The sequence below is a fragment of the Hippichthys cyanospilos genome, chromosome 22 (assembly GCF_059441005.1).
Source record: "Hippichthys cyanospilos isolate Australia breed blue-spotted pipefish chromosome 22, RoL_Hcya_1.0, whole genome shotgun sequence".
Classification (NCBI taxonomy): domain Eukaryota; kingdom Metazoa; phylum Chordata; class Actinopteri; order Syngnathiformes; family Syngnathidae; genus Hippichthys; species Hippichthys cyanospilos.
In genome coordinates, this window is record NC_142390.1 from 5,155,730 (window position 1) to 5,180,305 (window position 24,576).

General features: G+C 47.1%; 4 protein-coding genes and 1 long non-coding RNA gene across 5 annotated transcripts; 2 read left to right on the forward strand and 3 right to left on the reverse strand.

The window, feature by feature from the left end:
• Nucleotides 1-154: 154 nt before the first annotated feature.
• lhfpl3 (LHFPL tetraspan subfamily member 3) lies at nt 155-3,053 on the reverse strand. The gene is made up of 4 exons (XM_088406545.1): nt 2,342-3,053; nt 1,055-1,285; nt 832-868; nt 155-766 (listed from the first exon to the last, which is right to left on the reverse strand). The coding sequence occupies exons 1-3, from the start codon at nt 2,781-2,783 to the stop codon at nt 846-848; spliced, it is 696 nt and encodes a 231-aa protein (XP_088262671.1). The 5' UTR covers nt 2,784-3,053; the 3' UTR covers nt 155-766; nt 832-845.
• orc5 (origin recognition complex, subunit 5) lies at nt 2,324-7,611 on the forward strand. The gene is made up of 14 exons (XM_088406544.1): nt 2,324-3,952; nt 4,112-4,204; nt 4,270-4,449; nt 4,530-4,604; nt 5,505-5,616; nt 5,764-5,894; nt 5,968-6,016; nt 6,090-6,180; nt 6,246-6,298; nt 6,645-6,757; nt 6,990-7,037; nt 7,100-7,210; nt 7,316-7,428; nt 7,499-7,611. The coding sequence occupies exons 1-14, from the start codon at nt 3,824-3,826 to the stop codon at nt 7,542-7,544; spliced, it is 1,344 nt and encodes a 447-aa protein (XP_088262670.1). The 5' UTR covers nt 2,324-3,823; the 3' UTR covers nt 7,545-7,611.
• A 226-nt stretch (nt 7,612-7,837) lies between these two features.
• On the reverse strand, nt 7,838-10,712 carry guca1aa (guanylate cyclase activator 1Aa). The gene is made up of 4 exons (XM_088406546.1): nt 10,484-10,712; nt 8,745-8,894; nt 8,580-8,673; nt 7,838-8,194 (listed from the first exon to the last, which is right to left on the reverse strand). The coding sequence occupies exons 1-4, from the start codon at nt 10,679-10,681 to the stop codon at nt 8,067-8,069; spliced, it is 570 nt and encodes a 189-aa protein (XP_088262672.1). The 5' UTR covers nt 10,682-10,712; the 3' UTR covers nt 7,838-8,066.
• Nucleotides 10,713-11,100: 388 nt separating this feature from the next.
• On the reverse strand, nt 11,101-13,016 carry LOC148405600 (uncharacterized). The gene is made up of 2 exons (XR_015864214.1): nt 12,554-13,016; nt 11,101-12,236 (listed from the first exon to the last, which is right to left on the reverse strand). It is a non-coding gene; the product is annotated as an uncharacterized LOC148405600 (long non-coding RNA).
• A 424-nt stretch (nt 13,017-13,440) lies between these two features.
• Nucleotides 13,441-24,521, forward strand: golgb1 (golgin B1). The gene is made up of 17 exons (XM_088406890.1): nt 13,441-13,509; nt 13,586-13,756; nt 13,832-13,945; nt 14,016-14,291; nt 14,355-14,468; nt 14,546-15,188; nt 15,247-15,353; nt 15,514-15,571; nt 15,658-20,521; nt 20,732-21,143; nt 21,415-22,428; nt 22,502-22,695; nt 22,755-22,896; nt 22,976-23,079; nt 23,158-23,229; nt 23,303-23,372; nt 23,448-24,521. The coding sequence occupies exons 1-17, from the start codon at nt 13,441-13,443 to the stop codon at nt 23,586-23,588; spliced, it is 8,565 nt and encodes a 2,854-aa protein (XP_088263016.1). The 3' UTR covers nt 23,589-24,521.
• The last annotated feature ends 55 nt before the right edge of the window (nt 24,522-24,576 follow it).

The following is a 24,576-nucleotide window of genomic DNA, read 5'->3' on the forward strand; positions in this document are numbered from 1 at the left end:
ACGTTGGTATGTTACTGCCTTTTGAGTTCGTTAATTTACGTTTTTATTACCATGCAAATAGTCGTTCAAAACAAGCGTTGTTCGAAGTTTTAATTGCTAATTATGGACGCCAGGTCGCGGCGTTGTCTAAAAGTTCATTGAAATCTCAAACGGGTGCTTTGAGATACAAGCGTTTTATTTTTACAACCCCTTCCTTTTTTTGAGGGGGGCCCACAAATACAATTTAACATTTGTTGAAAACATTGGTCTACTCAAAAAGTTCAATATCCTGCATACATGTTCCCATGTGATTGTCCATATTCACTTATTTATGCATATTTTGTACATGTATTTTGAGTCACAAAAAAAAAGCATCATGATTGAGGTAGACGACTGGTGGTAGCAAATGTTTGTTTCTGAAAATTCTTTGCTTTGCACTCTACAATACGGATGGCATACAAAGTATGTAATAGTAACTTTTTTTTAATTATTAGTCAAAATCTTTCATTGCCACGTCCACGACGTCACATCAAACATCAACATAAGTGTAACAAAATCACAAATGACAGCATGAATTTGGTCCGTTAAATGTCTTGTTTTCCCCCATTTAAATATCACCATGAACGACATCGATCTCAGCAAGGTGTGAAGACAAAAAGATGAGAAAAAAAAAGTAGAGCAGCCAGTTTGAGGGAAATTATATTTTACAAACGGAATGTCCCGTGTGTCCCATGTCCACCTCAAGGATTTGTCGTTTTTTTCCGAGCAGAAGGGGCGACTTCATAACCTGTAAAATGTGGTTTGGATTATAGTTCATCTTTAAAAATATATAAAATAACGCACATTCCTCACCTTTTGAATGCACGTTATATGGCGTTGTTCGCACTCTCTGCGGGGAAATGGAAAGAAAGCGGTTTCAAATAGTGACAGTACCAACAGTGGCCAGATGAGGGCGGTGTTGCATATAATTTCACGTTATCGTGGTGTTAACAGCTGGATAAGGGGGCAAAATATGAGAGGTAAAAATGAAAAAGCAGTAATCTATGTATGTACTATTACTTATTAGATTACTTACTGTCCGCCAGAAGTTCGTCGGCCATGAGACTGTCCTGACGGTTTCCCAGCACGAAGGCGAGGAAGGAGAGGATGAGGGCGTCCATGATGCCCATGATGGCCAGAATGTAAGCCCAACGCAGGGAGCAGGCGCCCAAAGTGTATTTGTCCGTTTGCTCGCCGCACATACGCTTCACCTCGTCGCTGTCCCAGCCGTCCGGGTAGATCATGCAGCCCAGGATCAGACACGTGCCTGCGGGGACAGACGGACGCCCCAGTAAGCTTTGGTTTTTCTTGACAACAGTCCTAAAATATTTTATTGTCTTGATCGAGTGATCACTTTCTTTTTCTTTGTCACATTTAGATATTTTTCTGCCTCTCGTGACTCAAAATTGTAAGGTATACACAATTGTAGACGTTAAAATGATTCCAGTTGAATTTCTGCTAAATCTCCAGCCCTCTTCATTCAGGAGTGCTCAATGTTGGGAAAAAAAAGAGAGAGAGTATATTCTGTGCATCATAAGTGAGCGATGAACAGCGCTTCCATTTCCCCCATGGCCTCGCAACCCAACTTCAAAGGTTGTCAGGAAGAAAAAAATAAGAACGCAAGAATTTGCTCGGCAACAAGGCAGCCGTGGAATCTAACTTCTACTTTGATAACCACAGAACTACTACAACAGTTGGAGATTCTTAGACAATAGGGGAGCATATTTGGATGTGTCTCCATGCTGCTGTGCATCCACAAGGCCTTATGTTAGCTTTAGCTTAGCATTCCTAAATTGTCAATGAGCGGTTGCTTGGGGAGATTACTTACGGCGCCTTGGAAATCCTCATTAGTGAAAGGAGGTGATCCCCTTTAATCTGCACATTTTGTCTGTGTTTGATATCCGCCAGCCTGCGAAACGCCTCCCAACTCCTGAAACACTTCTTTGGAAATATCCTCTGGTTGCATTTAATACTAACTCAAATCTGTTAGTGTGTCAGCATTTGTTATTTTTTTTTAGCCTCTTCAGTCTGGTGACATCACGTAAGGCATGTTGTCCCTAACCAGCGCAAAAAAATGCGATCTAATAAACAATCTCTCTTGTTTCTTGCTCGTCAGCTGAAAATTGCGTCGCTAGTGCCCATCTGTATAAAACTTAGCAATATGCATGCCAAGTTTTTCAAAGGAGTCACTACAATGCAATTTCGCAATCGATTTCTGCATGTTCCAATTAATTTGCTCTCAATTTAAAAAGAGTGCACTGAGTGCAGCTCGTTAATGTTAGGCTCAGTTTTGGGACGGTAAGGACACTCCAGGTTTCCTCACCTGCAGCCAGCTGCATCCACCCGCAGATCTTGTAGACGGTGCCGGTGCCGCAGAAGAAGAAGAGCGCGAAGCATCCGATGCAACCGAGCACCAGCACCATGGAGGTGGCGATGAAGAAGGCGGCGGCCTTGAAGGCGCCCGAAGGGATGCTGGAGAACTCCGCGAAGCTGCCCTGGCACGTCAGCTCCCTGGACAGGCCGCTGCCGATGCAGTAGTGGAAGAGACCGAAGTAGCCCGCCTGCGGGGTGTCGGCGCCGTCGCCGATCCAGTAGGGCTGGATGAAGCACACCACGTTGACAATGGCGAACAGAATGGTGAAGATGGCCCACAGCACGCCGATGGCGCGCGAGTTGCGCACGTAGTTGGTCTGGTAGATCTTAGCCGCCTCCGAGGCGGGGAGCATGCTGCTGCCGCTGCCGCTGCCCGCGGCCCCCGGCACCATCCTCCTCCTCCTCCTCCTCTGGCGTCCTTTACCACTCTTGGTCGCTCACTGCATCGCTTGCATCGACGCCGCTGCTTTGCATTCGTTCACGAGGAGAGATAAAGCAAAAAAAATCGCAGCTGTTTACTCGGGGGAAAAGAGTCTGCCCCACGCATCAGCTGCACGCAGCCGCCGCGGATATTTCAGGGATAACCCACATCCTTAATCCCCGTCTGACGTCGCCTCTTATACACTGCGTGTGTGCGCGCGTGCATGTGGTTTCGACGCTCACGCGCCCGCGTTCGAGCGCGTAATTGCATCTGCAACGCAAGAATGAATGAATAAACAAAAAATAATAGCGGCATTTCATGCATTAACAGTTCATTAGGTTTATGTACTGATCGCGTATGTTTACCCATGACGTCAATTGAATAGTATAGGACGGAATGCCTTTTTTGTCATTGGACAGCATGTATCCAACGCTGCATCCAACCAATATTCATAAATAGAAAAGAAATAATCGTTTCACTGGAGTGCAATTGTGAAAAAAGTATGCAGAATATCGTAGTGTTGTATGAAATACCGCAAAAGCTTGAAAATTGTCGTTTTAAAAAACTATTATGAATTTATGGCTGTGTTTTTGAGTGTCAAGAAAACGATACTAACATAAGTGTACTGCAGGGGGCAGTATAGTCCAAAGAGTTGCGACCCGTCAACACACTGAAAGAAGACGAAGAAGACACCGGCCTATGATTGGCCGATTCCAGCATGTGAAAGGTGAACCCCCGCGAAACATGACTTCTCAGTTAAGCTAACTTTGTTTTCAAATAATTCTCCTCTTGTTTGGCTATTTAAAGTTAATTATTCAAATTGTTAAAAACTTAAGCGAAATGGCAATGCCAGCATCGCATTGCCAAAAACAAACGTTGCATCAACAGCCGTCGTTTTCGTCACTTTTTTTGAAAGCACTTCCGTTGGCGTTTTTAAAACCCTTCGTTGATAGTTATGCTAGCTGAGCTAAGCTAAGCTAACCTATCAAACAGTTTGGAAGTAGGGAGAAAATGGCGTCGTCGTCGCTGCTTCAACAACAACAACATCCAGGCTATGACGAGGAGAAATTGCGTAGGGTGACCGAGAAGCTACCGTGTCGTGAGCTCCAAGTCAGGATGCTGCTGTCGCTTATGGGAGAGGCAAGAAACTTCATTTTCTGAAATGTTTCGTTTTAGTTTAGCTTTGTATTCTTTAAAAAATACATTTAACGTATTTGTTGAACGTAAGAAAAAAAGTAATTTATGTATTAAGATGGATTGAAGTGACTTATGTTTGTGTCGTCATACTCTTTGCAATAGCCTCAGCATTACAGCTTGCCTTGCATCTTCGTCTATGGTCATCAGGCCACAGGGAAAAGTCACGTGGTCAGCGTTCTGCTCAAGGAACTGGAAGTAAGCGCTCGTGTGTTTTTATGTGCAACAATTGTTTCAAACTAATCCTGAGGTTCTCCTCGCAGCTGCCTCACGCCATCATCAGCTGTGTGGAGTGCACTTCGGCTGCCCTGCTCTTCGAGCACGTCCTGCTGACCTTCTTCGGCAGTGATGCGGTCGCCGCTCTCCCCCGCAACCCCTCGCCTTCCGATTTTGTCCGCATCTACAGGCAGCATCGCTCACAGCCTGAGCAGACGCGTTACATCGTGAGGACGCAGAAAAAGCAGCCATTGGTGCGTCAAATTCAAACTCGGTCCTGGCTTCAGTGTGTTTTTGTCCTCTTCAGGTGTTGGAAAAAGCAGAGTTGCTGCGAGACATGGATGCTAATCTGCTCCCGGCTCTGGTGCGTCTTCAGGAATTGGTAGGTTGTTGTTGAATGCTCATCGGGAGACATTATTCACGTGTACTGGATTTGACAGGCTACATATAGAAATGAATGTGAATGTCTAATATTTGCATGAGAAAATATGAACTTTTGACTTCTAAAAACTGCTTTAAAGGGACAGTGTGTGAGATTGACTGTTTTTCATTAAAAAGGAGTCAATTAAAAAAATGAACATTTCAAAAACTTGCAAATGAATTTATTGCTAATGACCAGCAATATTTTTTCAATATAATCATAGGTCTAGTTATCATTAAGTAATATCACCTGGGGGTGGCACTTTTCCGGAGGCGGCCATGTTTGTTATAGCTACAGACAATGGTAAATGCAGCACCTGCAGCACCTCCTGCTGTCTGTAATAAAAAAAGGTCTAAATCTTACACACTATCCCTTTAAGGGAGTTCTTCACACTCTATGAACATTAACTGTTAAAACTGAATTTAAATCAGTATTTATTTTACGTGTGTGAGCAACCTTTAAATTTGTCGCTTTGTAGCTACAGCTTCCCTCATTGGGCCGATGTGATTAAGAAAACAGTGCAATTTTAAATGTTAATAATGGTAATATTATTACTGTACACAACAAATTGATGGCTTGGTAGTTTTGAAATTAGAAGTAAAGGATACGAGTTTCTGGACTTATTGCTAAAGTTATTGTAACAAAGCAAACAAAAAAATCTTTCAAATTCTCAACTTTTATTATATACGACAAGCTAATATGTTGGAACTGAGTTTAGCGAGGGTCATGGAAATTGAGGCGATTTGCTTTCTGGCCGAATTTAGCTTTAAAAATATAATTTGGTGTTTGTTTTTGTTTTTTTTTAATACTTTCCTTGCAATGTTTTTCATCCAACATTTGTGAATAACAATTTCCTTGTAGGTGGAGGACAACGTGAGCGTCCTCCTACTCAGCGAGCTGATGTGGGACACTTTCCGGCCAAGCACGGGCTGCTTGGAACCTCTGCTTCTGCATTTCCCTGACTACACCAAAGGTTTCTTTTTCACCTACCTCCTCCCACTTTTCACACCGCGCGTCTATGTGAGATGTTCATTATCGCCTGACGTTCTATACCGACGCCACACCAAAGGCGTCAACATCTGCTTGTTGAATCCATTTCTCGGTTTGATGTTAAAAATAGCCGAGCTGCACCAGATCTTGTCCCGGGACAGACACCCGTCATTCTCGGCCGACTTCTACGCCTCGTACATCCACATTTTGTTGGGCATCTTCTACGCTGTCTGCCGGGACCTCAGAGAGCTGCGCCACCTGGTGGGCTTTCAATGTCACTTGCCCCAAAGTTTGTTTTCCCTGCTTGGCACACATTGGTTTTTTTTTTTTTTAGGCGGCACTCAACTTTACCAAATTCTGTGAGCCTGTGACCGAAGGGAAAGGTAAGTCATTTTAAATGAAAAAAAGTAGCTAACAACCCGCTAATGCGTGTGCGCCTGCGTGTTTTTTGGCCAGCGAACGAGAGCGACACGCACAAGCTATGGCGAAACATCGAGCCACACCTGAAAAAGGCCATGCAAACGGTTTACCTGAGGGAGGTTTCCAGGTGAGGGGAACCTTTAAACGCCTCTCCATGAAATGTTGACCATTTATGCGTCATTTGTCTTTCAGCGTCCAATGGGAGAAGATGCAGCAAATGGAGACGGAAGCAGGACCTTTAAGAGGTCCATTTTCTGGTTGCAGCTCTCGAACATTTTAAAAATGGACCATTCAATTCATATGTTGCTTTAAGATATTAGGTGCAGGTTATTTTTGTCCTTTTAGGTTTGCGGCTTTTTATATAGACATTAAATATAAAAATCTGTCATTCTGGTAATTGAGTATTTTGAGTAGCGTTTTTGCTTTAAAATGCAGGTGAGTGACCTGGGTGTCAACAAATGTTGTTTTTGTTACATCTTTTTATGAGCGTTATTTGTCATTTCAGCTGTAGTTTGTATATTACTCCCATGCATTTTCTTCCATTTACTGAATGTGTCCCAATACTTTTGCCCTTTCTTTTTTGTCTGTCAGGTTTGTCAGCTCACACTCACGTGGAGCTGCCGTTTTACTCCAAGTTCCTGTTGATCGCCGCTTACCTGGCGTCCTATAATCCAGCCCGCACTGACAAGCGCTTCTTTGTCAAGGTGAGGCATTTCAAACGTATTAGTGAGATTGTTGGAAATTGTGATTATAACTTTGTAAAGTACTTGATAAAGGAACTATAATGACTGATGCTAAAAAAGAAAGATATCAGATGATAAAATCAAATGATAGCAGATCCGTTTGTATTAAAATTATTGAAGAATGAATATAAAAACAAATCCGTGATCGAAAGCGACAAATGACAAAGCCTGTTTGTTTCTTACGTTCCTACAGCATCATGGCAAAATTAAAAAGACCAGCTTCCTGAAGAAGAATGAGAAGGTGAGCATCCAAAAACATGTCCTTCGGTGTAATCTTGCATAACTGGCAGCGTTATGCTTTAGACGAGCAACCACCTCCTGGGGCCCAAACCTTTTGCTTTGGACCGCATGCTGGCCATCTTTTACAGCGTGGTGGACAGCAGGGTGGCGCCCACCGCTAGCATCTTCTCCCAGGTGGGTCCTCCTCTCCTCTTCTCTTCTCTTCTTCCACCCCCCCCCCCCCCCCCCCCCCCCCCCCCATGCTGATTTCCATGCTGCTCACTGTGGCGTCTGCTCCAGATCTCCTCACTGGTCACCTTGCAGCTGTTGACACAGGTCAGCCATGTTGACCAGCTGGATGCCCCCAAGTACAAATGCTCTGTGTCCTTGGACTTCATCAGCGCTATATCCAGGTATGTGCGTGTGTGTGCTGTGTTGAGTCTCTTCGCAGTGCACACACACTTGTGTTATTTACCCTCCCAGGACGGTGAACTTTGACATCATCAAGTATCTGTATGACTTCCTGTGAGATGATTTATCCCTGCATAGATGCAGTCAACTCACCTTGTTCGTACAAAATAAATGGTTGCTTCGTATTTTAATGCATTTGTTCTTAATTTGAAAAGAAAGCCGGATTCTTCCTGTCATGGCGTTGGAAGGCGTTCTGTCAGATTTTCAGGTTCTTTAAGCCAAACACGGGGAAAAAATGAAAATGTAACCAAGTTGAAGTACCTGGGATTGATTGTCTGGGCTCTTCAAAATCATCAAAATATGTCTTTGGGACGTGATAGGTTATTAGTCTTCAAATGAAAGATGACAGTCTTGTGTGGACAGGTCACTTTATTGTCGCAGGGAGCATCTCATTTAATATTATATAAAAGTAAAAAGAGTATAAATATCTGAATGGGAGTGCCTGTTCCAGCGAATCCCTCATTTGTGACCGGATTCCGTTCGAACGCAACCGTGCACTTATGTTTGCGATGATCGCAGCGATCCATCGAAAGCCCGTTTGCGTCACATGGCCGTCTAGGCTCTACGTCGCCGTACGTAGCTAAACGCTGTGTCGCCTGCTGTGGATCATGGCCACGATGTGCGCCAGGTCCAGACTTTTCATCATCACCTCCATGAAGTCGTCGTCGGAGCGAGCGCCTGCCACAAACTCGTCCAACGACAGCTCGCCTGTTGGCGGAGCACAAAAACAATAGCGGCGCCTCGCTTAGTCTCTTTTATGGACAGTCGGGCTGGTCAAAAAAATCAAATTCTTCCATTTAAAAATCGAAGATTTGCAAGCGAGCTAAATCGTGAAAGGGACACACACGACGTGTTTACAATACAGTAGTTAGAAATCATCAAGGTTTGTTATGTTTCTTACTCCATTTAAAATGGGTTAAAATCGTCCTTATACAGAACGACCGGTGAAAATCGAGATTTTATCGCCCAGCCCTCGTAAAAATCTAAATGATCAACCATAAAATGTTCATAGTTTTGAAAAAAATGAAGGAATAGCACATAAACTGAAGCAAGTCGACAGAATAAAGGTATAGGCGTAATTTGGGGCCCTCACCGTCGCCGTTGATGTCGATCCTATCGAAGACGCTGTTGGTGAAATCCTCCGCGGTGACTTCCTGGTTCTCGTTGCCCGTAATGGCACGAATGGCCTGAGGGGACATGGGCACGACGAGCGCGTGATCGTTCCCGTAATTGCGCCGCGTGATAAATGTTTTCCAACCTTGATGATGTTGAGCAGCTCGTGTCGGTCGATGCAGCCGTTGCCGTCCACGTCGTAGAGCTTGAAGTACCAGCGGAGCTTGTGCTCCATCTTGCCGCGCATCACCAGGCTCAGCGCCGCCACGTATTCCATGAAGTCGATGTAGCCATCCTAAAGGCGTAATACAGTTAGCGTATTAGCGTACAGTTAGCGTAAAATTCAGAGGAAAAAGGAAGTGACACAATTTCACAATTTTTAGAACAACTTGGTATGCTTTTATTTTGAAACTTTCTGGAAGCTCGAGTAGTTCTGCAACCTTCAAATTGATTATTTGGTCTTCTGTGTTTATAAGTGTCATGTTTTTTTTTCCGTTGACGATGAGCATTTTCTCAAGGCTATCCCAATACCAAAAAATACCGGATAGCCGCATCGCTAATTCCAAGTCCTAATTGGCCAATTAGCAGACGTGTGTCAGGGAGTGAGTCATCTCGCTATTGGCTAATCTGATGGGTGAAGATTACCATGGCGGCTCCTCCCCGCCCTCCCTGTCAGATGATGACCTCGTCTCGGGAATTGCAGATGGCCCTCGTGGGAAAAAGGTTATGGCGCTCATGGGATTTTCAGTAGCGATGAGGAGTGGGTGCTAGCTAATATTTTAGCACGTCACATATTTGTGTACACTAACAAAACACAAAAAAATTGCATTCCTAATTGGGCTTGAAAAAGTTGGAATTTTTTATTTTTTTTTCATGATTTTCCATTTTGTTTCTATGTTGTAGTTTTTTTTTAATTATTATTTAAGGGCTACAGATATAACATTTTCAAACACCCAATGTTATGATTAGGTTCGAGTCCCTAGTACCTAATCTTGAGGAAAGTTAGAAAATAGCTTATTAATAAGAGTTTTAGCTAAATGAGTCAAATTGCCATGTAAAAGCTGCAAAAAAAAAGCGAAAAAATACTACAGTAAAAGGAAGTCCCGTGCAAGTACAAATAAAATAAAATAATTGTGGTTTTTATTCATTGAAGTCTTGAAAATAAGTAAAAATAAAACGATTAGCTAAACTATTTCTTCTCTACACTAAAGTTGATTTTTACGCTTTTTTTTTAAGAGTCCACAGTCCAGGTACTCAAGTACTACACTCGAGTTACTCAAATACTGAAGTAATTGATTATTTGAATACCAACCTAAAGTAATCGATTGCTTTAGGTACTAAAAGCACTAAAATAATTGCACCCTTTAGGTACTAAAGTAAGTATAAATAATCGATTGCTCTTTGTGCTAAAGTAAAGAAATTTATTACCTTAACGTATAAAGTGATTGATTACTTAAAATGTAATTATTTAAAGTAATATGACTTGAATGATTTAGTACTAGTACCGGCTATTTTTAAAAATAAACGAATAAATAAATAAATCTAAATGATATAAATAAGAAACTGGTATTGAATGTCTGGAGTTAAGAAAAAATGTAGGGATTGAATGATTTAACTAGAAAAAAAAAACAATAATAATAATAATAAACAACACAGATCTTGGTTGTTTTAACCATTGCATAAATTAGGTTTCGAAAGTAGCCAATTAAAAGATCTGAGTTTTTCGATTAATCGCCTCAGGACTACTTTTTCGAAGTCAGTTCCATTCCATTTCAAAATAGTGTAAGAAATCCTTTAAAACAATAAAAAAAAAAATGCTAAAAGATCCCTCCTAATCAAGCCAGTTTCCTGCATAAAATGAACTTCTGCGGCATCAGGAGCTACCTTGTTCATATCGAAGGTGCGGAACATCTGCTCGATGTAAGCGTTGGCCTCCGTGTCCAGGCCGCGCAGACCGAAAAACTGCTTGAATTCGTGCAGGGTGAGCTGACCCGACGGGCACTCAGTCATGAACTTCTTGTACCACAGGTGCATCTCCACCGCCTGCAGGTCGTCCACCGTGCTGCCCGTCGAGTTGCCCATGACCGCCGCCGGCCGTGGCGGTCACGCAAGAGCTTTTGTAGCTCCCTTCTCATTTCCTAATCCCCGCCCGTAATCCCATCACCGTCTTTAAGCGGCCCCATTAAAACGGACGCTGGCTTGCCAGCTATGCTGACACGGCGCAAAATTCAGACGTCACGTGCAGGTGCGCCGAAAAAAATACATCCGCTCGCAAATGGCGATTTTTAATGCAGTACCGCGAGTGTGGAATTGCAATGAAAAGAGAAAGGAAAAGCAATTTCAAATAACATCACACATCTAGTGAAATGCGATTTTCAAAGGCAGCCAAAAAAAAAGCCCCAAAAAAATAATTTTGCGTTGTTAAAAAGTGGATTATGCAACAGTGTATACACTGCAAAAAATACTCACTAACTTAAAATGAAGCAACGAAGTAAGCGATATGATTATTACAACTTTTATTCATATTTAGAATGACTATGAATGAAATGAGGCCCCTAACATTTATCCCTTCAATAAGTGGCAGTAAAAGTGTTTTTTTCGTGTGTATACAGTATGAAAAACATCACAAATGAAGCAGCAGATTATCAGTAGTATTGTAAAATTTTACTATATTTGGTATTACCTACATATACGATGAGACCCTTAATAACTATCCATTGAATATTTTTTTTTTCTTAGTGTATGACCTATAATGTTATGTGGAAAAAAAAATCCGGCAGAAATCAGTTGCCATAACATGCCTCCTTGTGAAAAAAAAATACATATATAAAAAAATAAGTAAATATATATATGGATACACAGTATGTATGGGGAAAAAAGACCTAAATAAAAGTAATCTGACATTCCAATCACAGTATAGAAGAAAGAAATTTGCACATTATTTTTCAAAACGTATAACATGCCTCCTTGTGAAAAAAAAAAACATATATAAAAAAATATGTAAATATATATATGTATACACAGTATGTATGGGGAAAAAAGACCTAAAAAAAAGTAATCTATGACATTCCAATCACAGTATAGAAGAAAGAAATTTGCCGATTATTTTTCAAAATGTTATAATGCAACAATATATCAGTAGAAAAACGAATAACCTATAACGCCTTTGCATTAAAAAAAAAAGCTGCATGTCTGTACGGCAATCAGAGGGGTTACCATGACGACCTCATGTCACCTCGTCGCATCCCGTGTAGATGTGTGTTTTTACACAAAACGGATGATTGTTATTGTAGTGCCCTGACCTAAGAGCCCGTAAAGCGCTATTATAAAGTAAGGCCTCAAGTTCACAGGGTAAAACAAGTTCCGGGTGTTGCGGTCAATCCACGCCGGGCCTCCGTCTCAAGGCGCGGCGCAGGTGCGTGTATACGCCGTCCAAGGCGTATACGGTGCAGCGCGTCAGATGCGTGGTCCAACTCCCGGCTTCCGCCATCCACTGCACCAAATGACCTACGAAGGTCGCAAAGATCACCACGTAGTGGGCCAGCAACGCCAGGCTTCGAGCCAGCTGCCTGCCGCGGCCGAGCAGCAGCTTGATCGCCTGCTCGTGCCTTGCCATTATTCCATTATTACTCTTCATCTGAAAAAGAAAATAATTAATTTGCACGTTTTCTGCTATGAATATGCGCAGCAGTAGTGAATTACTTAAGATAGTTCTATTTATCATGTTGCTAACAATTCTTAAATGCATGTTTTATTTATCCTCCACAAAGAATGACTAATTATTTACTGGCTCCATGTAGTATATTCACATGTACAATGTCCATTGCACTCAATCAAATTCCTTCCATTTTTTTCAGATTAAATTCATTGATTTTCTTCATTTATTTATTTTACGTCTCATCTTTCGTTTATGACGACGGTCCCTTGCGACGGAATTGAGACACAGTGCCTTACCGTGTCGTCCAATCAGCGGCGAGCAACTTTTGTTTCCGGGAGAGTTTGGTGATGTGGCTCTGCTTGGAAATCCATCCGTGCAGATATAGCCGATAAAGAGAGCGCCCAAGATCCACTGGGAAGCACTCGCACAGGTGAGTCCAAGGTCCTTCTGCTGTCAAACTTCACCGATTAGCAGACTACATAAGGAGATATCACACGCGACGGACATTGGCCGAGCCGGGAAAGATTTAAGCGCTCGCTAGTAATTTGCGTGCGTTAGCTAGCTAAGTAGCCTCGACGCGGAAACTGGAGTAAACAAAAGATTCCCAGCCCACTCCTTGCAAGTGAACTCCGCTTTTAACAATCCGCCGTGTCCGCCGCCCTCTCTCGGCGCCATTGTCCTGCCGCTTGAGTTAATTTCGTAATAGGTCTCGTCAGACTTCGCTGGGGAAGAACGCGGTGACGCAGACGCAGTGGACAGTGGACGATGGACTCGGAAAAACTCGGCTGTTTTCGTGAGCGCCCGGAAGTTAGGGGTCGGTCTCAATGTGTGCTGGGAAAACCCCTTCCAAAAAGTTATGCATAAGACACTGATTATTAATCAATAATCCTTCGTATATTCCACTTTTTTTTTCAAATAATCATTTCAATGGTGGGTTCATTTCTTCAATTGAAATAGCAAATGTCCATAATAGAAGAAAATCGAGAAAGTTTGTTTTTTTGGTCATTTTGTCCAGCCCTAAGTCTGGATTCCTGTATTGCATCTTTATTTTAAACAAGTGCATGTACTGTAACAATACTGTTATGTGTTTGTGATATGCAGTCTTTCAAGACTAACAAGGATGTGTTTTTTGCTGCATTACATAATTAGATTTGCATTGCCATTCTTTTGCAGTGCCGTCCTTATGTTCAGCCGCCTGGCTACAGTCCTCCATGAGCTCTCTGGAGAGGAGGGTCAAGATGGAGAGACACAGGTGAGTTTCCAAATCGCACTGCCGCTTTAAACACAATTTAGCTAACTAAATGTTTTTGTTTTTTTTTATCTTGGAGGGTGAACTCGCACATCAGCTTCCTGCCAGCGCAGACCAGGCTCCGGCAGAGTCTGAAATCCCTGAGGAGGCCAAGGAGCGTCTGGCCCACCTCGAGCAGCTCGTGGTGCAACTGAAAGATCTTATCCGCGACAAGGACACTCAGCTAGCTGGCAAAGATGCACTTCTCAAGGTTGAGCCACATTAATGGCTGCAAATGATGAGACCCATGCGTGGCATAAACATAAGGCTCTGCGTTTCTTTGCAGAATGAAAAGGAGACGAGTGAGGCCCGCTTTAGTAAGCTCAAACTACAGGCCAAAGCCAAGATAGCCGCCCTCAGTAAGCAGATAGATGACTTGAAGGGACAAGGAGGAGCCATTGTAAGCCCGAATCAAATATACTTCACTATCTGGAAGGAACCTAATCCGACAAATGTTCTGTTGACGACAGAGCCCCGACGTCTCGTTTTCAAGAGATGTGTCTGTGGAGGGCGATCCGCAAGAGCTCCAAAGCAAGCTTCACGGAGAGGAGGCCGAGCTGCGAACGCGGCTCCAGGCGGTCGAGAAGCTGCTGGAGGAGAAGGAGGCTGCCCACGCCGAGCAGTTGAGGCACCTCCAGGAAGTGGTGCGTGACAAGGATGTGCGCTTTCAGGAGCAGATTCAGAAACACGAAGAGGAGCTGCTGCGGGCCACGTCGCATTCGTCCAACGATGGCGAGCTGCAGCAGGTGTGACATCTTACACTCTGAAATTAATCAGTGCAATAAATGGCGTTTATTTTTGTCTGGTAGGCCCTCCAGATGTCCCAGAAGCGGTGTGAGGAGCTCGAGGAGGCTCTAAAATCCCGCTCGCAAGTCCTAGAAATGCTGCAGCAGGAGGTCACCAGTGCGGATCAACAAAAACAGGTCCACATTCTCAGATCCACTTCAACCTATCACGGAACTGTTTTGGCTCAACGACACGGCTTTGTTTTCATGCTTAGATTCTGACGGCTCAGTTTCGGCAAATGGAGGCGGAGCTGGACGTAGCCGTCAAACAGAATCACGAGTGGACCCGGCGAGCCAACCAAGCCGACGCAGCCCTTCAGGAAATAGTGGAGCGGGCAAAAGAAGATGCGGCCAAGCACGAGCGGGAGCTGTCCGCCGCTAGTGACACCCTGGAGAAGGAGAAGATGGAAGTTGCCCGGCTGGAAAAAGAAACGGCTTTGCTGAGAGAAAGCGCCGAAGCATGCCGTGAAGCGTCCGAGAGGGACTCGTTGGAAATATCTCGCCTCCAAAAGGAGCTCGTGTCTTCCAAAGAGACAGCGTCCGAAGTTGTCCAGGGCAGCCTGGAGGAGACAAAGGCACAAGTGGACAAGCTGGAGCAAGAGCTGGCGTCGCTTCACCAGAAACAGCAAGAGGCCCGGAAGAAGAGTGAGTCGGTCTTGACCGAGATTTGGGGACGTTTACAAGCTCTCACCCTCCAAGATGCTCAGCCTTCAGAGGACATGGTGGTCCCAGATGACCTTTCGCTTCTTCTGAATGTTGTGCTGTCCATTGAGACGCAAGTGACCACGCTGAAAAATAATCACAGTGAGATTGAGGAGCGTTGTAATGAAGTCACACACACTATGGAGGCTCTTCAAGGTATGTAAACCCCACCCCCCCTTTTTTTTGTCTTAACATGCCACTGATATATTTACAGAACAACTGGACAGAACGACCAGTGAGAAGGAGGACGCCGTTTCCAGGCTTCAGCACCTTGAGCAGCAGATGGAGCTGGTGAGCGGCCCTAATAAGGTCAGACAAGACGTGACAGAAACCAGGTCATAGACATGCACTGAGCCCTTTAATCTCTTCTGCATTGTTCCACTGTCATGACCCACTCTCTAATCTGACCTTCAGTTGACTGTGCTAATGTTAATGCTCTGACCAACTACATAAATTGTTGTATTCTTCTTCTCCGATTTAGTCCCCTGAAAGGGATTCAGAGGACACCCAAGCAGACGTGCCAGACGGAGCTGACAAAGGTATAGAAGTTTCTTTTTAAATTCAAGGACTTCAAAGTGCTGCAGGTCATTTTTTAAATCCATTTCCAACTTTGTGGTTTTTGTAGCGACCATCTTGGCACTGGAGCAGCAGCTATCGGAAAAAGATAGCGAGCTTAGCGTCTTGCGAGAGCGTCTACGAGTGGCTGAAGAGCAGAGCACCAGGGATTTTGCCTCGTCGACCCACGTTGACGATCAAGCTCCAGACCTGCTTGAAACAGACAAGACAGCAGATAATTCTGCAATGCCTCCCAACTCCCTGGATGACACCCAAGAAGAGGAGACCACTTTGGTTGCTGAGGACACATCCGCCCTTTCCATTAATATGGACAATAACGAGAGCAGCCCGGAGCTCATCGAACATCAAGAATCTCCTGAAGAGTCCAAAGGGGCTTCCTCCGATGAGATGGTCACCAGTACCGATTCTGAGGTGGCTCACAGCAGCTGGACCCTTCTAGAAGCCGTGAACCAGGATGGACGGCAGGAATGGCCATCGAGTGTGCAGGACTTTGGCCAGCTGCAGTCATGGGAGAGCACCAGCATGGAGCAGGAAACTTCGGTGACTTCAGGGACGTCCTCCTCTGTCGTCATCCAAGAGACTGTTGCGCTTCATGTCACTCAGGAGGGTGGCTCGAATAAAAATGTTCCTGCGGACCATTTTGCTCAGGCCCTGGCCGAGGAGCTCCAGAAAAGGTACGGAGAACTTCTGGCTGAGCTACAGACGCTCCGAGACCTGGCTGCAGAATCGCAGGAGAAGATCAAGAGCCTGGAAGAAGAAGCACAAAAGCTTATCGCTGAGAAGGAGGAGGCCACATCTCGGGCCAGTGACGTTGAAGAGGAGCTCAGGTCTACAAAAGAGGGTCTCCAAAATCTTTCTGAGCAGAGCAGCAGTGTGGCAGAGAAGCACAGTGCTGAAATGCGCCTTTTGGAAGAACAAATCGACATTCTGTCCAGTGACGGCAATGCCAAGGAGCAGGAGCTCCAGGTTCTCCGTGCTGATTTGGAAACAGCTCGCCAAGCCCTCTCCGAGCAAGAAAACCGGGCCCTGATGTTGAGCGCTCAGTTAGAGGACAGAGAGCTCATGTCCTGTCAGCTGGAGAGCAAGCTTCAAGATATGGAGAGCTCCATGTTGGAGCAGTCGCAACTGTCGGCTTTTGAGAGCGAGACTTTGTCCAAGAAGGACTCTGAGATCTGTGAACTGCAGCTTCGCCTCAGCCAGAAAGAACAAGAAATGGCAGAGCTGGAGAAAAACATGTCTGCAAAACTCAGCCAAACAGAAGAGGAGCGAGTCTTGGTCGATAGCGAAGTCAGCAAACTGAAGGTGCAGCTGTTAGAACTTCATCAGTTGCGAGAAGAGACGTCTTCTCCAGAGACGGATGAGGAGGTGGCGAGTTTACGCAGGTCCAAAGAGGAGCTTGAAAGCCAACTGACAAACACCAAAAAGAAGTTGCAGGTTGTGCTAGTACAACGTAAAGAGCTCATGAAGAAGGTTGCCGACCTGGAGATGGAGGGGAAGTATAATGAGGAAAAAGAGGAAATGGCAACTTTTCCCGTGGTTGAAAAATCTTCAACTGAGGAAATGGAGGCCAGACTGATGGAGCTGCAGCAAACATTGAAGACCAAAGACGGAGAAATCGAGAACCTTCATTGCAAGATTAGCCAACAGGAGCAACTTCTGGCCGAAACACTCGCACTAAACAGAGACAATGAAAGCCGACAGGCCGACACTTTTTCTGACAACACCTTGTTACGATCCCAAGTCACCTCCTTGGAAACCGAGTGTGAAACCCTGCAGAAGAAAGTTCTGGAGGCACAAGAATCTCGCAAGGACAGCATCCGCAAAGCGAAGGAGAAAGACAGGCACCATCGGGATCAACTGAAGCAGCAAAAGGAGGAATACAGTGAGCTTCTGGGACGTTATGAAGTCCAAAGTGGCGAGCAGGAGGTTCTTCTGTCAAAAGTTAGAGAACTGGAAGATAAAATATGCCTGCATGGAGCGGAGAGCAAAGACGTGGTTGCAAAGATGGAGATGACCTCAACGAACAAGTGGGTCCGAGAAGACTGGGTGGATTTTACATCATCTGAGAGTGATTCAGTGCAACATCAATCTGTTCTTCAGGGAAAGCAACTTGATGAGAAGTCTCAACCTGAGGAACCTTTGAAAGCTCTCAGCGAAGAGATCCGCACGGTACGAATGGCAAACTTAGAGCTTGAGCGCAAGCTTCAAGAAGCTCAGACCTGTCTGTCCCAGAAGGAGACTGACCTGCAGGTCGTTAGCAAGGAACTGCAAGCCCTACAAGAAAACGAAAGGCAGATTGAAGCCCTCTCCGGTGAAATTCACAATCTCAGAGAAAAGTACAGGCAAGCTGAGTCTTGTGCTGAGGCCTTGAAATCAGAAATGGAAGCTGCAACCGCCGCAGCATCTTCGCAGTCCACCACCTCCATAGCTTCTCTTCAAGCCGAAGTGGAGGACTTTAAACAATTCCTGGACAAGAAGAACCAGCAGATCACTGAGCTAAGCCAGCAGCTATGTGAGCAAAACACCCTCATACTTTCCATGCAGGATGCGGTGGGCCACAAGGATCAACGGATTGCTTCCTTGGAGGAGGAGCTCAAGATGGAAAAGGAAAGAAGCAAGGAGATTGAAGCTCCGCAGAAGCAGGAGGAGGACAGCGAGGCCAAGCTCCAGCATCTTCAGCGAAAGCTCCAGGCAGCCCTGATCTCTCGCAAGGAAGTGCTGAAAGAGAACAAGACCCAGAAAGAGCTGCTGGCTTCCAGCGAAAACCTCGTTGCTGAGCTCCAGCAGAAGATGCAGGTGGCGCAAGATGAGCTGGAGAAACTCAGGGAAGAACGCACTAAGCTAATAGACGAGGTGGACCGAATGCTGCTGGAGAACCAAAGCTTAGGCTCGTCCTGCGAGAGCCTCAAGCTGGCAATGGATGCCATATTGAGCGAGAAGGACGCCTGCAAACGAGAAGGCCAGCTGGCTAAAGAGGAAGCGGCCAGGATGTGCAAGGAATGGGAGGACAAGGTCGACGGCATGAAGGACGAATACGAAACCCTTCTCCGCTCCTACGAAAATGTAAGCGACGAGGCAGAGCGCGTCAGGCGAGTCCTGGAGGCCGCCAGGCAGGAGAGGCAGGAGCTGGCCGCCAAGGTGCGGTCCAGCGAGGCCTCCAGGCAGGAAGCAGAAATGCAAGCGGAGGAAGGGCGTAAAGAAGTGGAGGCGGTCAAAGACAAAATGCGTAAGTTCATCAAATCTAAGCAGCAAAAGATCCTGGAGTTGGAGGAGGAGACGGAAAGACTTCGCCAGGTTCAGGAGAAAGCGGCAGCCCAATCAGAGGATGATGCTCAAAGCGCCGAACTGAATCGACTTCGGGAGAAACTGCAGACTTTGCAAGTGGAACTGGACACTGCGCTGGCAGAAAGAGATGCTTTGACGCAGGAGATTGAACAGCTAAGGGAACGTTTGGACCAAGCGGACGAACAAGATCGCGTCGCTCCTCTCGGAGGGGAGGCGCAGCCCTCGGATCTGCTTGTGATGAAGAACGAAATAGTTGAGCCCCAAAACACACCGGAGGAAAGTCCAGATGGCAAGATAAGTTCAAAATCTGCTCAAGATGTTGGATCTGAACTGAAAAGGGAACACATTTTATTAGTGGACAAAATAAAGGAGATGGAGGTTGCTCTTGATTCGGATAGGGAACGCCGGCAAGAGCAGGAGGTCAAGGTGGCCTCTCTCGAACGAGAGCTGCAGGAGAGCAACGAAAAGGCAAAGTCCTTAGAACAGCACCTGCAAGAGAGCAAAGAGCGAGAAAAGTGTCTGATGGAAGAGAGCTCCAAACAGGAGGTCCAGTCTAAAGAGCTCCTGAGAAACCTGGAAATTGAGAAGGACAATTTGGAGGAGCGTCTGATGAACCAGCTGGCCCAACTCAACGGCAGCATCGCCGGCTATCAGCAAGAGGCGGACGACCGTCAGCGACAGCTCGCCGAACTTAAACAGGAAACTGAGAAGCTTGAGAGGGAGCGGGCCGACCTCGAAGCGGAGGCCCAGGCTCAGAGGGACCGAGCTGCCCGGCTGGAGGAGGACATAAGGCAGGCCCAGAGGCAGAGGGCAGAAGCTGAAGCAGAGACGGGAAAACAGAGGGAGCTGGAGCAACAGCTGAGGTCCGCTCAGAGGATCAAAGAAGGCAGCCAGAGCCGAGCGCGTCAGCTTGAGGAACTCCTGAGGGAAAAGCAGCTGGAGGTCCGCCAGCTCCAGAAAGACAGCATCAATTACCAGGAGAGAATCAGTGAGCTAGGTTTGGAAGCCAAGGCCCTGCAGCTGGGCCAGAATGAACTCAGCAAGAAACTGGAGCAGGCCCAAGAGGAGGCTTCCAAGAACCTGGAGGAGCTGAAGAGAACTGAAGTGGAATTGGCCAGCTGTAAATCCAACTTGAATGAAGCCGAAGAGCAGTTGAACCAGCTCGTGCTTGAGAAAACCGCTTTGGAGAAGAACACCAGTCAGAAGGAAGCTCTTTGGAAAGCCGAAGCGGAGAAAACCCTAGACTCGGTCAGATTCCGATTAGGAGCAGAGTTGAAGGACATGGAGCTGAGGCTGGAGGAGGCGTACGGTGAGCGGGACAAAGAAGAACGAGCTGCGCTGGAGGCCAGAGAGGCCGTCCGGGCGGCCGAGGGACGAGCGCAGGAGATGCAGGCCCGCCTCGAGGAGTCTCTGGCCCGGCTGGCCGCCTTCTCGCGCTGCATGTCGTCGTTGCAGGATGACCGAGACCGAGTCCTGGACGAGGCTCGGCAGTGGGAGACCCGCTTTAACGACGCTTTACTTGGCAAGGAGGCAGACATCCGAGAGGCGGAAACCAAGGCCAAGGAGCTGGCAGAGAACCTTCAAAAAGAATCTGCTCTTAAAGAAGAGCTTCAGCTGTCTCTTGACAAGTAGGTCACAAATCTGGCTCTGATTTTGTCCAAATTGCCCGCCTCGAATATCTATTGCGGCACACACAAGTTTTTTGGTAAAAATAAAAACTAACAAAGCTACGCTTAAAACTAATCAAAACTACCTATTAAAAACAAACAAGACCTAATCAAAATGATCTACACTCAAAGTTCCACCTGGCCTTGAAATTCTTAAATTTAATATTGCAGGTTAGAAGCAGCTGCCAAGGAGCGTCAGATCCAACTGGACGAGGCGGAGAAAAAGCTAACCGAGAGCCAAGCGGAGGTCGAGAGGGCGCGCGGTGAACTCCTTCGAAGCGCGGCCGAGTTGCAGTCGGCGCAAAGCGAATTGCAGCTGCTCAAGAGTGAGACGGAAAGCCACAAGCAGAGAGCCCGCGCCCTGGAGGAGGCGGCGGCTCAGTTGCAAGACGACGTCGGCGGGGCCAGGGCGGAGCTGCGACAGAGGGAAGCGGACGAGCAGCGCCTCTGCCTGACCTTGGAGCAGCTGGAGGCGGACCTGCACACCTCTAAGGCCTTGACGGAGACCCTGCAGGCGGCACTCCATGACAAGGAGAAGAGGGAAGTGGAAATGCTGGATGAGAAGGAGCAAGCTGTTGCGCAGGTAAGGGATTTTTTTTTTTTTTTTGCCTCCTGTGAGCTCTTAAGATGAGTTCTTTTGTCCTGGCATTAGGCCTGGGGCTGTGAAAAGTTGACCAAGTACAGTGAGTCCAGTCTTAAGGGCCAGTCAAGCATAATACATGCCCATGTAATGGTTAGCGCGCTAACGCTAATAGCAGTATGTGCAAATATTGATAGAAAACTACAAATAGAAAAGAACACTTGATGGAATAATGGCTTGGATGATGGAGATGAAAAAGAGCCCTGCCTGGCAGGCTGCAGAGGAGGCGCGCAAGGAGGCGGAGGGCCGGGCGCGAGATGCTGAGGAGGAACTGGACCGTAGACGAGCGCAACTGCGAGATGTTGAGGAGAAGCTGCGGCGGACCGAGGACGAGAGCGAATCTCGGCGAGTCAAACTGGATTCCTTCACCAAGGCCATGGGCTCCTTGCAAGACGACCGGGACCGAGTGCTGGACATGTACAAGCAGCTGGAGGAGAAACACCTGCAGATGATAGTGGACAAAGATGCTCTGATCCAGGAGGCGGCCGGCGAGAGCAACAGTCTGAAGGAGGAGATGCGCTCCCTGCTTGTACAGAGGGACGACCTGTACGCCGAGAAGGCCAAACTGTCCGCTCAGCTCCACGGCTACCGGGAGGAACTCGAGCAGGTCCTTGGAATGAAGGACTCTCAGCACAAACGGCTCCTGGCCGCCCAGCGGGATCGCATTGCCTCCTTGGAGAAGGAGCGCGAGCAGCTGGAGAGCGCCCTGAGGAACGCCAGCGAGTCAGAGACCTTGAAAACGGAGCGGGTGACGCCCTTGCAAGCCGCCGCCGCTCCCGGAGCGGAGGCGGAGAAGTTTCGGGAGCAGCTGGAGGCCGCCCGAGAACGAGTGCGCGCTCTGGAGGAGGACCTTGCTAAGGAGAGGGAGACGCGCGAGCGGGAGACCAAAGAACTGTCGGAGCTGCGCTGGGAGGGAGGCCTGATGCGCACAGAGTCGGAAAGCGCTCAGGAGAGGGTGGCCGAGCTGGCTCGGGACCTGCTGGCCGTCCAGCAGATGCTGATGGCGGAGAAGGAACTGGCGACGCGGCTGAAGGCGGAGAACCAGTCCTTCGCCAAAGCCATGGCCTCCCTTCAGGACAGCAAGGACCAGGCGGAGCGTGAAGCCCGCCAGCTCGGCCTCAAGCTGGATCAGGCCGCCAAAGTCGCAAGCCCCCCTTCGAGCTCCGCCGGAGAAGTCTGGAGCCTGAAGAACGCCCTGCAAGCTCTTCAGAACGACCGGGAGAGACTGGTGAGTGGCCTCTTCTGCCAGAAGAAGCGCGCTCCGAGATACTCCTCTGAATACTTGCTGATGTTTCTGACAGCTGGAGCAGCTTGATGCGCAGACGGAGGAGCTGAAGACCAACAAGTCGGAGCTGGCTCGTCTAGGAGCCGGAGAGCTGATCAAAGTCAGCCAGGAACTCTTTGAGGAGAAGAACAGGAACGCCCACTTGGCCGGCATTGTCGTGGAGATGGAGAACACGGCGGCCGGGCTCAAGCAGGAAACGGAGTCGCTCAGGTGAGACCTGCGAAAGGATCATGTCGCAAACGTGATGATTTTGCTTTTGACCCCCCCAGACTGGAACGCGCCGACTGGATGGCCCAAGCCGAACAGCTGAAGCAGCAGACGCTCTCCGCCTTGTCCGAGCGCGACCAGCAGCTGAGACGGCTCGCCGCCATGTTGGAGGAGGCGCGTGCGCCCAAACACCATCCCACAGAGGTCAACAAACATCACGTTTGAAGATGCGCTCAAATATCCCATCAATACCGCGCAAATGAAAAATGCCTAACCTTCTCAGGGCTCACAGGAAGTTGAGAGTGCTCCCGGTGCTCCTCAGGAGCTAAGGAGCAACCTGCAGGAGACGCATGCCTCCCAGGCCGAACTCTTGCAGCTTCAGCGGAGGTACAGCGTCAGTCCGACAAAGTCCAACAAGTCGAGAAGCGCTTGTCGCTAATGTCCCCCCCCCCCTTTCTCTTTTAGACTGGATGAGGAGACGCAGCAGAGGCTGGCGGCCGAGGAGCAGCTGATGGAAGCTCAGGATCGACTCAGGCGGTAGACTTGGCAAAATAGATGACCGAAATGTTGTTCCGTTCCTTGATGTTCTTTGTCACCTGCTCCGTCGCAGCCAGTCCAAATGGGACGAGCACTCGGAGACGGCCGTTTTCATCGAGCCTCCTCACGGCAGCGTCACACGCGTGAGTCGCCGTTCCCGTCTTGGCTTTTCAAACGTATCCGCCGGTATACCTCATCGCTTTTTTCTCTCCCCGCAGAGCCGGCGCGGCGCCTCCCCTGGCCTGTTGCGGGCATTGCGCTCGGGCGCGTGCTGGCGGCGCCGCACGCCGCTTCTTCTGGTCATCTACCTGCTCGGCGTGCACGTGCTGCTGCTGCTGTGCGTGGGCGGATTCCTGTGACATCGTCAAAAGGGTTCCCGCACACAAACATTGCACTTTACGTACACTCTAACACACACGCGCGCGCACTCGCCAGTTTATTAGGAACCCCAACCCATCTGTGAGACTTTAAAGGGCCTCTATCATATTTAATTTTTTTCCACAATTAAATATATACATATACAGTAAATTGCATTTAGCCCATTGAAGATTTATGGTTGTGAAACATCTTGTTGAATGAAGCCACACCTCTCACTCTTTGGCTACCTCACCCCCTTCACGACGTCGTTCAATGCCGGCCGGCCACAAAACCTGGAGCCATTTTACTGGCGTTAAAATGCAAAACAGTGTCAAGAGGCCACACTAAAATCTAAACTTCCATGATACAGGCCCTTTAACAACCCTGCAATAACTGCCACCGGCCATATCCGGTGGACTCTGGGCGTACCTATTAAATTGACCAGAGTGCGTTGCCGTTAGTTCTTAACAATTTGATGTGGAGGGCACAAGGGAAAATGTTACGTGTGGACGTACAAATAACTGTGTACATATTAATATATCCAAAGTGGTTTCTGAGGTTCATGTTATGCAGTTTGCCTTCCTGTTGTGATCACAAAAAAAAAAATGAGCGCGGTGCAATTCCCAATAATTCCGTTCACATTCCGCCCAAATAAACACTTTGTATAACATGCTGTTGACCGAGGTTGAGTGCGGATTCCATCATAAACTAGTCAACTGTGATTTAGCCTAATTTATTGCTTCTTTTCTTTCCTGCTTTTGTCATTCCTGTTGAAGGTGTAAACTATTTGGGACACTTAAAAGGGCTGCTGGGAAAAATGTTTTTCTGTTACTTCACAACAAATAATCCCGTTTTGCACAGGGGTAAGAGGTATCTTGAGTTGTTTATGCTGACATATTCTCAAGTTTTGAATAAAATGATATTTTTAGTGGCAACTGAGGTCTTTGTTTTACTGTAGACTAGATGCAGGCTTGTCTTTATTTGACCTCA